The sequence below is a fragment of the Styela clava genome, chromosome 2 (genome assembly GCF_964204865.1).
Source record: "Styela clava chromosome 2, kaStyClav1.hap1.2, whole genome shotgun sequence".
NCBI lineage: Eukaryota > Metazoa > Chordata > Ascidiacea > Stolidobranchia > Styelidae > Styela > Styela clava.
Window position 1 is genome coordinate 18,829,747 of NC_135251.1, and position 17,788 is coordinate 18,847,534.

The window sequence follows — 17,788 nt, forward strand, 5'->3', positions numbered from 1 at the left end:
GGGGGTCATAGACCTATTAAAAATTGCTAGAGTTGTTGATAAATTTAGTCAAATTTGATGGTGTTAGCAATGAATGATGATGCTGTTTTTTGTTACAGGTGTCAATTTTCTCCTAAATATTATCAAAGTGAAAGTGTCTATTTTTGCAGAAAAAATTGATTACTTTTTTTTTTGTTTTTCGATTGTATGGAAAAGTTAATGGGCCACAGAATTTCTGTGCAACGAAAATGGGCCACGAAATAAAGAAGGCTGAGCTGGGCGTTATAAAATATGACGAGCCACGCTTTGAAAAAGTACTGTTGCAAGTGCGCGAAAATGAGATTTTCATGCGCAAATCGCCTTGTGTTACTGCACAATAGCGCACCTTAGAGTTTAACCTTGGTTACAATCGTTGCGTGCACCGCAGCTGACGATTACGAGTGGAATGTGTTAGAGCCGATAAAACGGCTTAATCTTATGGCGAACCACGTCCTCTCGTTCGGCATGTCGGGTATGGGATTAGTTAGCCAGGTATTTTTTTCCGAGAGCATGGACTTGATGGTGAAGTAAGCCGTACCGTAACCGAACAGAGGTTACGTGAATATCCGTACGGCAGCGAGGAGTCCAGCAATCTTTTCGCACATAACCAACCCGTATGGGATTCGAACCTGCGAACCTCGCAGAGTAATCATAGGTGCGCTGGCGAGCATATTCCTAACGCTCCGCCACTATTGTCCGTTATGCTGATTATGGCGCGCTCCCGTAGTATGTGAACCACAATGGCGGACACCTGAACATAAATTGTTTATATTAAGTATTTTTCCGAAACTGAAAACTTTTTAGCATAAATAGTATTGCAGGTATAATTGATAATGATCTTTTTCATAAAACTCACCTACAAATGAATATGCAGTTTTGTACTTCACCAACCAAAGGTTTTTTGGCTATTGTAATATTAAATTTTCATAATTTTTCTTTTGGTAATGCAAATTCTTAGTGATAAAATCAATAGCCTACTTGTTTCTCCACAAGCACAGTATCCCTTTTTTAGACATCGCTCATCCCAGTATCCCGTTGTCCTCCGTCGCGTGATACCCACCAAGCTCTTGGGCTACCTTTCAAACTCATCAATGCTCCTTGGCCTTGCAACTCGATGGATCTTTCTCCGAGCATCGACTTCCTTTTTCATTTGTGACATTGGCCAATCAGCAAGATGCAAAAAGTGACGTAACAATGTTCTCTTTTCGCATCCGCTCAGACACTTTTCTCACTCAGACAGATTTTCAAGCGTGGTCGTAAAAAAATATTACCTCGTTTTCGCGTTTTTAAACTCTATTCGTTGGTTTTCTGTTGTGTTTCGGAAACTTAAATATAAATCAGCTAATTCAATGATCACTCTGTCTTCCTATGAGTTAATTTAATTGCAGTAATAAAAAATTAGTGTAGAAATAGCTGTGATAGACCGTAGTAGTACATATTTACGGATAGACTAGGCTAAAATTCTTTACCGGTACTTTCAAAAAACAGATTGTTGTGTGCGATGAATCATAATGATGGTTTGAAACACATACCCCATTTTACAGGTGCCAACTTGCAAGAGCACTCCTAAAATAGCCCCGAAAATTTTGCAATGGTAAAGTATAGGAAGAATTTTTGTCCATAGAGGATAATTGAAACCGGTATGTTGGTCGTTGATTAAAACGGAACACCTAAATACTTTATTGGAAACGAAATGGATCTATGAATCGTTGTTATTATGTTGACTTTAATTTATTAATATATAATATTCGTGGGTTAAATAAGATTCGTTTTTTACTTCGTTGTTTTTGGTACTTACAATTTTGAATCTCGTATTGGTTCAATTCGAACTTTAACCTGCGCGGCCGTTTGGCGGTTTGACAGCTCGGGAATTCCCCTACGAATGCTGCGTCTGATCATCGATGGTCAGTTTGAGTGTTCTGTTGGAATCCTGACCATTTTATTTATAAATTCCTGGAGCCAGAGACAGCAACAAAAGACTAGATTATTATTTTACAGTCTTCCTTTTCAAAGTGTATTGAAGTTTGCAAAAAGAATACACGAAATGGATGATATTGCATACTATGATTCCCAAGTGCAATATCAGAAAAGAGTCGGAGAAATGTAAGTTTAGTACCACTAGACTAGAATGATATTTGAATGTAGATTGCATATCTTGATTAAGTAATGGATAAAACTTTTAAGTATATACGAATTTTTTATACATGCCAAAATATGGAGTCTAGTATAGTTTAGTACCACAAGCACTTCCAGCGGGCGTAGCGTAACGAATATCGCATATGTTATTCCTAAACCCCACCTGACTATGCCATCCAAAAATTACATCACCATCACGTCAAATGACATCACCCGAAATGGCATCTGCGCGTTGATAACGAACTCGCTAAAGCTGGCTATCTCTCTCCTATCGTGATCATTGTGACGGGAAAACGAGAGAAATCGCTTGCTCGATTTCGAGTGATTGTCTGCGCGTTTTGGACAATCATTCGCATACTTTGGTGGGCCTTAATACGCCACTGTGACGTCGAAATGACATAATTTTTCGGTGACGGAGTAAGATGGGTGGTTAGGATTGACATATGCAAAAATTGTTGAGCCAGGCCAACTAAAAGTGCATGTGGTACTAAACTATACTAGACCCAAAATATGTACACATCACCTCTGGTATGCCGTGTTGGAGTATAGCTTGTAAAAAGCTTGGATGTTCCGTTTAGAGTAGTTGTACACTTATCTACTAAATTTCTTTAAGAATAAGGCTGTTATGTCAGTTACCTGCTAAATATTCTAGTTTTTTTATGCGGTTTGCAAACCTGCTGAGATGTTTGGCGTACCACGGTCACTGGCCAGACTGGATTCCATGGCAGGTGCACGCCCGAGGGCGCTAGCGCTCCGCAAAAATGCACGCGAGCGAATTCAATTTTGCACGCCTAAAATTTGCAATTGCTCACCAATGTAAATCAGTTTAAATCGTTTTTAAATCAATAATCAAGTAATATAAAGATGCCAAAGAATTATATATAACTCCACAATTGTTGACTAATACTACCTTGCAAGATTTGGCCTGATCGAAAAATGCGAAGCAAAAAAGACCATATCGTGTTGAATGATAGGAATCCTGTGAGAATAGTTATAGGCGAAAAGATCGCATCCTCACCGACGCTGGCCAGTTACAGCACTGATTCATCGTATTTTTCATACAACAATTTTACACGGATGTACTGAACAGTACCGGTGTTCAAAGTCGCACAAACACTCTCAAAAATAGTGACAAAGAATAGAAATAATGTTTGAGATCAAAGGTCAACCGTCCATTTTTGCTCTGATTTGACAAATTTTTTTATCCATATTAATTCTATGTAAAAACACTCCCAAAACTAATGACAAAGTATGTCCATTTTGCTCTGATTCAACGTATTTTTTATCCAATAATTTTACGCGGATGTACTGAACAGTACCGGTATCAAAAGTCGCACAAACACTCTCAAAATTAGCGACAAACTGTAGAAATAATGTTTGTGGGTCAAAGGTCAAACGTCCATTATTGCTAGGATTCACTGTATTTTTATCCAATACCGCTAATTTTACGCGGATGTATTGAGAGATATCTAATGTCAAAGTCAGTTGCACTCGGGCGCAGTTGTTTTGCACGCCGTGGCCCGTGAGCTATGATTGCACGCCAGGAATTCTTATTTCCACGTCGGAATTTCTGATTGCACGCCCGATTTCTCGTTAAAAAAAGGCATGGAATTCAAACTGGGTCACTGGTTGCACACTGGGAATACTGGATTTGCTCACCTGGATCTATGATTTCACGTCCGATTTCTCAGGGAAACATCGATTTGCATTCCCAATTTTCCTTTGGAAAAAGGCCATAAAATCCGTACTGGCATATCGAGAGATTAGTGATTAAAATTTTTTTGAAATGAAATTCCTATTAAAAAAAGTAAGTCTACAGACATGTTTTAAAACTTTGCAAAAAAGATTTCAAGACACGGTTTATATGATCTTAGCATTAGTCTGTCAACACGCGCCACGGCGCCAGTCATCAATTGAATGCCGACATTTTCCCTCGCGACTCAGATCTCTCGTTTTGCATCTCTAATGCACTAATTATGGTACAAAAATATAAATTAGTTGGTAAATAATTTGTTCATTGGATATAGTTGAATATGGAAAGTGCCAAATCCATTGATTGTGTAATGGGGGTAGCCATTGTCGACCAGCAGTCATGTAACTACCCGATTACTTTGATTAATTAATAATTAATTTGAAAAACTGCCGTTTTTTTCGATTTTTCAAACCATGTTTTTATATTCAGAGAAAAGGAGCGACTACAGCTTGAAAGGGAGATGTTTTCCATGATGAGATCAGATAAAAAGTTACAGAATATAAGAGCAGTAAAGCTAAGAAGCTACTGGAAACAGATATGTGAGAGAGAAGAAAAAGCAAGGGAGAGGAATAAAGAACTTCTGCATGACTTTGAAGAAATGGAACTGAAACTTTCTGTTATGGAAACAAAGACGAGCAAGCTTCAGAAAATGAAGGTAAATCAAGAAGTTGTATTTTTGAAATGAAATGAATAGGTTTATCATAATTCATTCATTTCTATAACACTTAGTAGGTATATACGGTACCATAACGAATGGAAAAATTAGCCGAGAATATAAGGTATTTTCATTAGCTATGCTGATAAAATGAAAGCCTTACAATATAATTATTCAAGTTCAGCTATGAAGGGAAATAAGTAAAAAATTAAAATATGAGAACCCGGATCTTTCCATCGGGTGATTTGATGAAAATCAATATTTTTTACAAAGGGCGAATGTTTGTTGCAGAGGCGAAACATAACTTTCTACTTTGAGTCAAGAATCAGTTCATTACACTAGGTTATATTAGTTATATTGGTTTCTTTCTGTTCTATCTATGTGATTTTGAGAAATAGTAACTGTTAAAGTTGGCTTTCCATGCAAATCAGCTAAAAAGCTTTTTTTTTCAAAGTAATATCTGCTTACTATCTATTATTACAGGTGGAATATGACGAGAAAGTGAAACAAATGTATCCACAATGGAGAAAAGAAGTTGAAGTTGCTCGAGCCAAAAAACAACTCCAGGAGCGTGGTATCAAAATATCACAGACAAGAGAACATACTTTGCCTTCGTATGATGTTGACCATGCATATTCTCACACAGAAAGTCCATCGCCAACTCGAGAAATTCATTCCTCATTATCACAAAATACACCAGGAAACGCTGCTAGTTCAAGTATGAAGAAAGCATCTTTCGAATCTGTATCACCTGAGGATAATGTCAAATCACCGGAACAAAGCAATAGTACCATCAAGATTGCTGCATCACATCCTACACAAGTACCAGTCACATCCACACCTAAGTCATCTCAATCTGCTATAATCTTCAGTGAACAAGGTAATTTATATTTTTAATTTTCAATGCTCTCCTTACATTGTGCTTTACCTAGTTCTTTCAATGGATTTCCATCAATCACTTTATTCTCTACGTCACAAGGGAGAACTATGAAGTGATATAAAAAAAAACTGTTGAATAGCCTACTGCCCTGTGGCTGAGGGTAGTGTTTGAGAAACCATGTATTAAATTAATATTTCTAATCTAATATGATTCTGAATGAAATACCGTTTTTTCACTGAGATATATAGTTACAGTGCTGCGTAAATTGAATATCTGTCAGACTCGACCAAGCAAATATTGTTTGAATAGAACAACAATCTTTTAATATAGATATGTAGTGTAAAAGGTAAATAATAGAAAATTAGGGCTGAAAATAATTTAGAAATAATTCAAATAAATGGACTCATAATTTTTGGTATATATTATTTCATGATACTATTGAACTATTTATAAGTGTGATCATTATTAGAATACAAAGTGGATATTTTAAGTATTGATTGACCACCATATTTGTAGCCTCACTCCATGCTCCTCCTGAATCATTTGCTGATACGAAAACCAAACAAGTTGATTATGTGAATGTCACATCACCAATGAGGATGCAAAGCAAAACGAGTGATGTCGTTCACACCATTCCAACTGCAGCTTCTTCTGATGAAGGTAAAAAACGATTTTTTGCAAAGATGCATCTGCTATTAACAAGCAATTACATAGACATGCATTTGTGGGAGATGAAAATTTGTGACAGCGTCCTTATTAATTGACCCCCCCCCCTATCAAGTGCATCTGAAACAAATAAGCTACTATCAACTGTCTCGTACTCGACGTGGACTGCATGGACTGGTAACCAGACGAGAGACCGCTGTTTTTCTCCTCCCAAGATAGGTATGAAAATTAGATCTTATCCACTTTGACCTGATGTCATCATTTTCTAAATCTGATGTCTTCCGATGATTATACTCAAGCTTCTCTTTTACCACAGGAAACAGTGACATCTCTGAACCATCAATGCTATCTGATCAGACTCCAAATGTAAAAAATGCCTCCAATTCAAAACTGGAAAGTTCTCTGGAATCTCTAGGCAATATGAGACCTACATCAATATCAAAGCCTACATCACCATCCCCAACACATCTTTTCGCAGCTACTGTGATAAAAGAAAAAGTAAGCTATCATTGTTTCTCTTTTTTACAAATAAATAAGAAAATAGTGAGAGATAGAAAATGTTTTTGAGTGCTTCTTAAGAATACTATTATTTATCAATTTACCTAATTCGATTATTGTTGAACCGCTAATCGTTAGATATCAGTGCCTTCTTGTATAGTGCCTGGTTCGAGCGAGAAAAATAAGCGTGACAAAGCGACATAAATAAAATGGAGATATTATTGTTTAAAACTTGAGAATTAACATACCTTACAATCATTTACATATAAATTGCTTACCATATGGCCAACTGATTGATATAAATGTAAAGTGTGCCATTTGACACCGAAAGTATATAATTTTCGACTTTAAATTGAGTTGTTTTTGATAGGACAATCAATCTGATCAGAATTCGTTTGAAATTGAATCAAGATCTCGACATAATTCTTCAATCAATTCCCCAATCAAATATCAACCTTCACCTGTTTCTGCTGTTGCAGTACATGCAAGTAATAACCACAAATCACCTGGTAAGGATATTTTTGTTGCATTCTGATATTTTTTGATTTTATGAATATTGAATAAAATGTTTTGTTTCATTGTATTTGATGAGATCTTGTATTTGTATTTGGTTAGATGGGTTACTGGGGTAGGAAGGCTGCCAAGAGCCGTCAATTACTAAAAGATATAGGCAAATAAGAAAGGACCGACTAATCCCCTGATATGGGGTGTACTAGGGCATTGTGTATTAAACTGCAGGTCGTTTCTTCTTGTTTACTTTCTATTCCGGATCCGTATGTGGCTGTTGCCACAAGGATGCGTGACTGAGATAGTATTATGAAGATAAATAAAAATAACATAATCTCTTTCCACGAAATATCAAGTATATTTATGAGCTTTCGTTAGATCATAGTCCAACTTCTTCAGATAAAACAAGATATGGCTTAATCAAATTTGGAATAATCCCCCCCTGTCAAATAGCGAATAATCCCCTGAGTTGTCATATAGCAGTTGCAAATCGTGTTTGATCGGATCTCCCTGGATACCTGTTTGATCATGTGTGTGATATGACATCTAACTGCTCAGAGATAAATATTCATGACACAAAAAAGAGATTTCACTTTGCATCTTTCAGTGATACAACATTTTTCAAAGATCATGAATCTTTCTAACATATAATATACTCATTTTATTGTAGTAGACTTGAATTGGTTTGAACTCGAGACCTTATCACAGGTAAACATATCCAACGCTTTAATTACCAGTCTATCGCCCATGATATAGCACTGTTGTATATTTGTTTCCAGATTCCCAATTTCTTCATATGTATTTAGATGTCAAACCTGGAAGCAGAATGAGCATGAGTTCGTTTGAATCAGATGATTTATCACCGAGGTCAAATTTATCTCCAAGGTCTGATACAACATCGCCAAGATCAAAACCACCACTGACAGGTACATCTTTTGTTTTTGGACCCCGAATAATACTGTTATCAAGTATGTATGAATGAAAAAAAAACTTCTTTCACTTGAAAAACTTACCCTATAAGTGTGTAGGGTGTTATAACTAAATGATAAGAGCGGGGGTGTGAAACAAGTGGTCCGCGGACCTCAACCCGACCTGCATGCCATCTAGTGTAGCCCTTGTCAACACTCAGCGGTTTTCACCATCAAGTATAAAATATTAATCGGACAGTTTAGGTTTGAAAAGGTGATCACCATGGGTAAAAATACATTATGTTTTTTGTGCTTGCCGCAGTTTCGAATATATGAAATATAGTTACACTAAGCAGTCAAATCCAGATTTACAATGGAGATCAAGAAATATTACCTATTGTTAATTCTTGCTTCTTTCTCTACTTTTTGTTTGTACTTTGCCACACGTTCTGTGTTTGGCCAACCAACGTATAATTGTATCAATTAAGCACCAATTGGTCATAAAATAAAACAAGTTACCATAATGGACCTTTGTGATTATACAGCATACTTCAGCAACTTTTTTCTTATGTATATCATAATTATATTCTTAGAAAAAATTGTGTTTTTCTTATTGACCTATTTGAATTATTTCACATTCATTTTCTTCCACAGCAAATGCGGCTTATCAAGCACTTCTCAAACAGCATAGTGGTCCGAAGAATCCTGATTCTATCAACATCCCAAGCATTAATGAAGAGAGTGATGAAGATGACTTGGAGAATATTTTGTCACCGCATGGAACTGGGAAACGGTCATAATTAGTCTGATAATGAATAGATGATGTAAACTAAATATAACTATCGGGGTAATATTTTCTGGCAATTAGTGAATTTTGGTTTGATGTACATTTTTGTGACTTTTAATTATATTTTGTGATTCAGTACAATTTGAGATTTGGATTTTTGGGATGGATTGGATTATAATTTTTTTTGCAAATTAAAATATATTCGACCTTATCTTACTTCTAAAACATTTTTCTATATAATATCAAATTGCTCAATTTCTCTTTGCAGATCACAATTTGCACCTTCGGAAAATTCTGATTCAGGTACAGTGGATGAGTTTACTACTATGTCTGTTTATATGCACAGACTTTTATTTTATTTGCAAAGTGGATGACACATTTGACGTGAAAGGCATTTGTCAACTAATATTTATGGTATGGCCTAATGATTAAAGCGTTAGACTTAACAGTGTTGGCATCGCAAAATCAAATCTTATGTGTGGGCAATGCCTGATCGGAAAGATTATCGCCCTTCCAAATAATGGTGACACTTCGCAGATCTTTAGATACTAGGGCAGCGTTTTCCAACCTTTTTTGGTCGCGGACTATTTTCTCACCGGCGAAACCCTTTGCGGACTCAAGGTGCGTTTATTGCAACCGTATACGTGTGTGTGAACAGGCAATAAAACCGAACACAACAGAATTTTAACGAATTTCAACAATGGCCTTTTCTGTCGCACAATATTCAATCCAAGACAACGACGAGAATTTAAGATGTATTCCTATTTTAACTTAATTGTGTTCATGATAATTTGCTGTTGCGTTGATGTACGTACCAATGTGGAGGCAGTTAAGCAAAGAATCCTAAGGGAAAATGCCCTGGTACGGTAGCATCCAAAATTTTGCGATTTGCAATGTCGAACATGCATTTTTAATCGGTCGCGGACCATCATAAAACAAAACCTATGGTGTTCTTCGTTTTATTTTTAGTATTTTGTATTCCCGCTTTTCAATTTAGAAAATTTGGGTTGCCATCATTGACACCAACCAAAAAAAAAAAAATTATTCCTCGTTGTGAGAACTTGCGAGAAACACCACTTAGGTATTTATCGAAGCATGTGCAGATTCGTGTTTTCGTCGAAAATCGAATAGTAAATTGCTATTCTAATAGTTGAATATTCGAATATATATGCCCAGATATAGGCTACTCATTAACCAGTAATTATTGACTCGATTAATGTTATGTTACTAAACTTGCTTTTTATGTTTTATGTGAATTCTAACGTAAATCGCAACGTGGCTGAATTTCTGGCTCTTGCGGACTCATTTGAGACCGCGGACTCTGGTTGGGAAGCACTGTACTAGGGCCTGCTTGTGTGAGGCCATGTTTGGACCAAAAATCATGAATAAGCATCGTATAAAAATTTCCTCAAAACAGTTATCTTGAATTCAAATTTAATCATTAATGTTGCCGACAAGATGATATTTTCTGGAAATTTTTAGATGAAGATGATTCATTCAGTTCTCGGAAGGACAATGCCCCAGTTTATATTCCAACTGCAATGTCATCTGAGTAAGTTAAGTTTCATCTTTAAAAAGACCTGTTTACATTCGTTGCATTGTATGATCTATTTTTTTTAGATCAAAAGCAAAAGGACAAAATCAACTGTCTAGGCCAAGAGCAGTTCCTAAAGGTATGAGTTGCTTTTTATCAGTTCAAGGGTATTATATACAGAAATGGCGAAAACCGAATAGTTTACTATTTCGAATTTAACACAACACAATGTAACACAAGAGAAGGCCTCAAGACAATGGTAAATTCACAGAAATCAAATTTGGTGATGCAAAATAATTGAGATAAACATTGTTTTGATTTGTAATCTCTATTTTATTTTGTCGAAATTACTAATTTTTTGTCTATAATATGATAACGAGAATATTGGTCAGAGACCGAAGACTTATCGATCGAAAGTTACGGGATCTCCAAAACAGAAACTGCGGTTTCGATTTGAAAAATTTTGCAAGCCCGAACTGGATTGTTTCGATTAGGGATTTTAGGTTTCGATTTTCAGCCAATATAAAAAATGTAGGAAACAATAGCCAACTCCCCACATCGAACGGGATTGTTTCGATTAGTTTCCAGCCAATAGCCTATTTACCAATCCGTTATTTTGTGTCAAATACAACGGCGCTAACCCGGGTTGCGACGGCTATCCAAACACAGCCTAGCGATATTTTGGTGAGGAATTCTGCAATCCCGAACCTGATAGAGGGATATGGACATTGCTTAAAGAGTATTTATAAGTAACGAGATATGATCTTGCGGCGTGTATCCTTCTCTCTGACTCAATAGTGTGGAAAATGGAAAATTTCTCGAAGGAAACTTGCGCATCGCGAAGACGTCAAAGTTACAAAAGGGATATGGACAATGCTTTAAGATTAATCTCGAGATACGATCTAGCGGTGTATACCCGTCGTTCTGACTCACTAGCGTGAAAACTTGCGCATTGCACACACACACACATTCAGTGCGTTTCAAAAATCTCTCGGTTTGCAAAAATCCAGATCTCTCCATCACTAATTAGTTAATAACTTGCTAATTATACAACATAATTCATTCAAAATCGATAGGCTTTTGGTACGAGCTATGGTGAATGCACTTATATTAGTACAAATATATTATATTTTAACTCGTTTTCACCAAATTTTCCAGTTTTTTTTTTGGGTCCCATTACCACTGCAAACAGCATTTCAACCATGATTTAAAAATATTTTATCAATCTGTCGATTCTTATCTGAGCTTTAGCTAAATAGCCAGTCGGCCCTTTCTGCTAACATACTTGGACGACACTTATGCTATATTTATTTTCCTAATGTTACTTCGTGAAATTTTGCTGGTGGCTCTATATAAGTCTTTTTAAAAAGGGTCTTTGAAACAGATCAGCCACTGCTAGGTAAGGATCTATTATAGCTTGGAATCTTTCTGGTTGGTATTACCTACCATATTTATTACACCCGACATGGGATTTGAACCTGGACGTTATCATAGTTAGGTCCAACGCTTTAACCACCAGGCCATCACATATTTAAATTTTGAAATGATAAATCAGGAAAATGTTTAGTCTTATTGTGTTTAACAGCTCCATGGGATACAGATACTGAGGATGAATTTGAAAATGAGGAAACTTATCTTTCCAACACAGGAGGAAGTTCTAAATGGGATCAGAAGTTACAGAAATATGATGCCCAGGATGATTTTGACTTTTATGATTGATAAATGCTCGAGGACATTGCTGTAACAGCTTACGAAAGTATTTACAACAGCTGTACAGAAATGGAATGACTAACTCCACATGAATGAATTTAATGAAATTCATGATTTCATTTAGTTACTGTAAAAGAGAAGGGTTCTAATTGAGACACTTTCTACATAATTTATAATGAACTTGAATTAACTGATGAGTGCGTAACATTTGTTGATGGCATCTTGAGAGTACTTCAATTATTACGACGATGTTGTCGTGATATTTCAAGTTTCATCAAATTAGTTCTTTGCTATTCAGTGAGTGCTTGGCTGCATTCTGATGCCAAATTTCTGCCTATGGAATGTTAAATTTTATGAGAAGTGATGGGACTCGAGAATTTTTATTTGGAGGTTGTGCGAACAAGTTCATGTTAAAGATGTTAGACAACCGCAGCATGGCAAATGAGTAACAGCAATGGGCGATTAGCGTTATATAAGGCATTTCGAAAGTTATGTATTAGATCTGTGTAATGCGTGTCATGTTAATGTACGGTATGTATCTGAGGGACATACATTACCAAATATAACCTTTATTTCATATGTGTAAATCTTATGTTGGCGTTCTTGTAATGTAAAAGGACATAAATACTTTTTTATAGTCATTAAGTTTAGATATATTTTATACTGAATTCTATTGTTATACTCGTTTGATACACTGAATAAAAATTATATTTTCGTGCATATTTTAGAATCTAATTTTTAAATGGAAGAAGAACTTATCGTTATTAAACACTGTGCCACTATAGTTTGTAAATCTTCACCAGACGTTTGCTTTGCGTGTTTGGAGCCAATCGATTATGGAGCTACTCCTCCACCAACATTTTATGACTGTCCAATAACTAATGGTCACAGAAATATTTTTTCTATTATTGTAAAACCTACTGATGATACATGGGATTCTGCTTGTAAATCTGACTGTGATCTCCATATTGGCATCACTGATGGCAGTGGGAAAGTTGCAAGTTATGACTGGCATGGGATTGCAAGAGAAAGCAAGGGCTGGGAGGGAAGCCTTGTGATATACCAAGTTCAGACTTCTGACGTATTCCAATTAGAATACATATGGAAAAATGTTATAGATAAACTTGAAAATGATGGAAATTGGTCAGCCTATGAATATGATGAAGACCAACACAACTGCTTTGATTATGTGTTAGCTTTCTTGGACAAAGTTGAACAGGAATATAAAGTAAGGTATGAATCTAGTTTACCACTTGGTCTGGTGCGGATGGAGGATAGAAGTGAGACAAGGCGGAAATTTATCGAAGATTTCATTCTGCCAAAGATGCAAGAGGCTGTCGAGTATACGAGAATATTAAATGAAGTGAGAAATCACAGCTATGCAATCATATAATTTTGTTACACAGAGGAAAATTGCCAGCAATAAAATCTCATATTTTGGGGATTCAAGTGATTAATATTGGCAAGGCAGGAATTGTCTTGAAATGGATGATCTGACCAACTGCACGGTGCACTGTATTCACCACTTAAACAGAGGATACATCTCTTACAGAAATATGGTTGCTTTTAATAAAACGTTTAAACGAGGGAATACATTGCAGCAAAATACCTTCAAAATAGCAACTGTAAAACTATATATAGTATTTATATATATAAATTAAATCGTAGTAAAAAAAATAAATGAATATTTATGGAATGATGTACGATTACGGAAGTTGTAATGACACAGCTGTGCCTGTGGGTAAGGTTCTTCTGTTTTCTCAAAGACTATTTCGGAATCAAACAAAATGATTTGATATACAAGTGTCCATAAAAAGCCAGAAACAAATATTTGTTCCTTTACTGATAATAGGTCTTCAGTACATTTCGTCAGGCATGGGAAATATACATGTGATGCCTTAAAATATAAATGATAGAACGCTTGTTCAGACACGAGGTATATAGATATGGTGAACTAAAACAAACAACCTGAATAGAGGGCACACAACAACGTTTGCGTAAATATCGTAAAAACAATGATGAGAAAGTTTGTTCAGCTTGTTAAAGAATGAATTTTTAAATTTAGGAAGGAAGATCGAATCATAAAAAATCGTGGAAGATCTTGATGTTAATTGGCTCACAGTTTAAACTAAATTACAAAAAGGCAAGATGGCTTTATCAATAAAATTATGTGAAAGTTCTTTATTTTTGTATTTATGAGCAACATACAGAGAAATGTTTAAAATTAAGTGTTCTGGAAATTTCCATTGCTGAAATCCAGTCTCAAAAAATACAGATATGGAAATGATGGTCATAAACTTCCATAATTTATCGACAAATCTTCAGCAGCATTAACTAAGAATAAAGGTTACTGCTTCAGATCATGTAAGCTCATAAAGTGGATTTAAATGTCAAATTTAGTAATTATTTATTACACCCCACGTCGCTTTGGAGGTTTTGGTCTTGATTTTATGTCCTTGCATCTTGGAATGTGTCGTTGAGCAACATAAGGATCGAACTTTCTGTCACAATATTGACAGTGTACATAGTCTGGATTTTCCATTGGTGGCGGAGGAGTCAAATCAGACAAGCTTCCTCCATTTGCTAGATGGATTTGTGCCTTTTTTGCTTCTCTGACTGTCCTAACAAAGTCTTCATGTTTGCTTCGCCAGTTTGATTTTTTCACAGGCTAGGTATAAAATATAAAAATTTATATGTTTTGCAAGTTTAATCAAAAATAGTTTAAATCTATGGTACCTTACAAAGGTTTGATATATCCCAAACACACAAATTGTATGGACTCAAAAATATAAAGTAAGATAAAATGACGAAATTACTCTTTTTCATATTACAGTGATCGTACGGGCACAAAGATTGATTTGATTTAAAGTTCATTTAACAGAGAATTTTCCAGATTTGGCTAGGTGAATCTCAAAGAAAGTCAATACCAAAAGCATCACAGAATGCTTTTCCAGATCTATCAACCCTTGCCATTGTAAAAATTTAAAAATAATGATTCGCATCCACACCCCAATTGTATCATTCGTTTTTGGCTGAATAGCAGAATGTATAGAAAATTGGGTGCTCCCGAAGTCCGTGCACCAAGATGGCGCACAACCTGAACCCTAACCTGGTACATATACTATGTTCAGGTTGTGCGCCATCTTGGTGCACATGCTTCTGGAGGTCCGGAAATTGCACTGATAATGTAATTAATAGAAAACATAGCCTATAACTCACCGGGGTTCTAGCTTTCGTTACAACATTCTGTATTGCATATTTTTCTATTTCTGTTCCTTGTGTTCTAGCTTTTGTCATATCGAAAACTTTTCTCTTTTTGTTTTTGGATTTTTTACAAACATTCAAATGTTTAGCAAGACGATCATCAGCAAATTTTCGACCACATATTTTACAAGGCACAGTATGTATAGCAACATTCTCTTCATCTGGTTGTCTTTGGGAATATGTAGCCACTGTATTTCTTGGTGATTTTTTCGTTGTTATTAGGGGAGGGGATATAGGAGGACGTGACACTGGTTCTCTCTCTTGTTTCATTTTTAAGTCAGGTGACAGTTTATTTCGTTGACTGTGTTTAACTTGGTGCATTGGTGTGGCGTGTGTTTTATCTTTTTTTGGTGTTCCTCTACTACTTCCACTACTCGCATCTCTTCGTACTAAAACAGGTTTCATCTGGAATCCAACATCTGATTTGTCATCTTCTTCATCGCCAGATAATACATTGTGATTTGAAGGCCTGAATCTTCTTAATGGGACTTTCATAGGTTTGGAACTTGGTGCATTAGAAGTAAGAAAAAGGAGTTCATTTTCAGAATCATTTTCACTTCCTGATGTTCCGTATCCTCCACTGTCCAACCGTGTTCTTTTGTCTACCTCCCGCATTCTGGCAAGATCAAGTTGTTTCTGTCTCATCTGTCTTTCAAGTTCAGCAATTTTTCTTTCATTATCATTCTGAAAACCTTGTCGTAATGGTTCTTGTCTTCCTGATTGTTTATTCTTTTGTTTTTGTATAACAGGAGAAATTGATCTCTTCGTATGAACACCGTTGGTATCAAAACCTCTGTTCGTGGTTTTATGTTTTCTGGCTGCAAATTGAAGTGGTGGTTTTGCATTCAATTTGTTTGATTTATTGAAATGAGACTCCGATGAGTCGAATTCTCCTGCAGAACCAATAACAGGTTGTTGATGCCTTTGGTGTTTTTCAAGTCTCGCCATTCTTTCGGCATCTTGTTGCTGCTGCCACTTTTCAAAATCTGTTAGTTTTCGTTTCGTAGTCTTTTCGGTAGGAAATCCAGGACTGTCTTGTAAATTTGGCCGTTTTTCTTCCAACTTTATCAATTTCCTTTGTTTCAACTTGCGCTCACGAAGTAAACGAAGATGTTGTACATTTGGTGGCGGAGATGCATGGCCCTCATCAATGGTGGCTTGCATATTGTTTCCATTTTGCATATGATGAACTTGCTCTGTTGCTGGTCCCACACTGCGGATTTTAACAGGTGGAGTTCCTGAAGTTTGACCTTCTCTTTCTGTGTGAAAGCTGCGAGCTTTTCGTGTATTGTTGATGGGAGGTAATTTGTGAGGTTTTTGAGGATATTGTTTGTTTTGAGCAGAATTTGTAATTCTTCTTTGATACGCTGCAGAATATCCTGAAGATTTCTCGTGTTGTCTTTCATTTGTACTCAAAATTCGAGAAGTACTCTCTTTTGAAGGTCTTTTATTTCTATTACCAGAATGCATTTCTACTCTTTTCAAAGCATCTTCTCGCCATTTGTCATAAATAGAAGTCATTTTCCTTTCTTTTTCCAGCTGAAGTTTTTCTTGATAATCTTTTTGAAGCTTCTGCAAGGGTGACAAATTATTTATTGAATCAGTTTTTTCTTTTTGTATCTGAGTAAATCCACCATTATGATGCCGATTAGCTGGACTATTTCCTGCATTTGTGTTATTTATTCTCGTTGGTATTCTACTTTGGGAATTCATTGCATAGGTTTGAGGACTGTAATACAATGAAGCCATTTGTAAAACTATAAAACAAAAATAAACATTTTTTATGTGACATAATTTGAACGTACAATCTAAACAACATAACTCTAACACAAGTAAAAAAAAAATTTCAACACAAAATACTGAAATACAAATTATGTGTAGCTTCAGAGTAACAAACAAAAAAAACGCATCAAGGCTCGTATTTTGAATGTCTAATGACAGGGGAAGTAGGCTACATACTGATATATAGGCAAAATATTATTCTTTTCATTTCAAATATTTGTACCATGGCTGGGAGAAGGCTGTAACAGGTCAGCAGTTGTGCGAATTATGATCCAAACCCATACTTTTTCATCTGAGTAATATACATACAGACAGTGTTTTTGCTCCTTATAAAATTTTGTCACATTTGGAATAATATTGTTATGTTATTTTATTACTGTATTACCAGTCCTCGCCATGCAGCCATGTATCAGTGTATGGGGCTATGTAACCACTCCAATACTGCCAATATGATCCAACAGCAGAATCGAAACATATCCGCACTCTGATTTTTAAAAGGGTTGAATTTTTTGTACAAAGTCCCCGCCAAAGCTCAAAATGAGAAAATTCAAAGTAGGCTATTCCTAAATCCTGAAATCTAACTAATTTTTTATTTCAAACGTGGCGGGTACGGTACCAAATTTCTCACATTTTTGCATTAATTTAATGACGAGGGCTTTGTACAAAAGAGCCAATTGGTATGGTATCACT

The 17,788-nt window shown here is 35.8% G+C and overlaps 3 protein-coding genes across 3 annotated transcripts; 2 read left to right on the forward strand and 1 right to left on the reverse strand.

Annotated features, from left to right (window-relative positions):
• The first annotated feature begins 1,868 nt into the window (after positions 1-1,868).
• On the forward strand, positions 1,869-12,772 carry LOC120336396 (uncharacterized). Its single transcript, XM_039404063.2, has 12 exons — positions 1,869-2,121; positions 4,337-4,562; positions 5,046-5,442; positions 5,959-6,102; positions 6,425-6,606; positions 6,977-7,115; positions 7,920-8,039; positions 8,676-8,814; positions 9,077-9,111; positions 10,291-10,360; positions 10,429-10,481; positions 11,928-12,772. Exons 1-12 carry the CDS (start codon positions 1,901-1,903, stop codon positions 12,059-12,061), a joined length of 1,860 nt encoding a protein of 619 aa, XP_039259997.2. The 5' UTR covers positions 1,869-1,900; the 3' UTR covers positions 12,062-12,772.
• A 14-nt stretch (positions 12,773-12,786) lies between these two features.
• On the forward strand, positions 12,787-13,479 carry LOC120336397 (MKRN2 opposite strand protein-like). Its single transcript, XM_039404066.2, has one exon. The coding sequence runs from the start codon at positions 12,795-12,797 to the stop codon at positions 13,443-13,445; it is 651 nt and encodes a 216-aa protein (XP_039260000.2). The 5' UTR covers positions 12,787-12,794; the 3' UTR covers positions 13,446-13,479.
• A 119-nt stretch (positions 13,480-13,598) lies between these two features.
• Positions 13,599-17,098, reverse strand: LOC120336395 (uncharacterized). The gene is made up of 2 exons (XM_039404062.2): positions 15,272-17,098; positions 13,599-14,720 (listed from the first exon to the last, which is right to left on the reverse strand). Exons 1-2 carry the CDS (start codon positions 17,063-17,065, stop codon positions 14,463-14,465), a joined length of 2,052 nt encoding a protein of 683 aa, XP_039259996.2. The 5' UTR covers positions 17,066-17,098; the 3' UTR covers positions 13,599-14,462.
• Positions 17,099-17,788: the final 690 nt, after the last annotated feature.

Bases quoted from the DNA above. Each gene is read 5' to 3' on its own strand.
- LOC120336395 (XM_039404062.2), bottom strand. From the start codon at position 17,065: ATGGCTTCATTGTATTACAGTCCTCAAACCTATGCAATGAATTCCCAA. The intron at 14,721-15,271 runs GTGAGTTATAGG...TTTTATACCTAG, and splicing joins TAACGAAAGCTAGAACCCCG to CCTGTGAAAAAATCAAACTG.
- LOC120336397 (XM_039404066.2), top strand. From the start codon at position 12,795: ATGGAAGAAGAACTTATCGTTATTAAACACTGTGCCACTATAGTTTGT.
- LOC120336396 (XM_039404063.2), top strand. From the start codon at position 1,901: ATGCTGCGTCTGATCATCGATGGTCAGTTTGAGTGTTCTGTTGGAATC. The intron at 2,122-4,336 runs GTAAGTTTAGTA...TTTTATATTCAG, and splicing joins CAGAAAAGAGTCGGAGAAAT to AGAAAAGGAGCGACTACAGC. The intron at 6,607-6,976 runs GTAAGCTATCAT...TGTTTTTGATAG, and splicing joins CTACTGTGATAAAAGAAAAA to GACAATCAATCTGATCAGAA.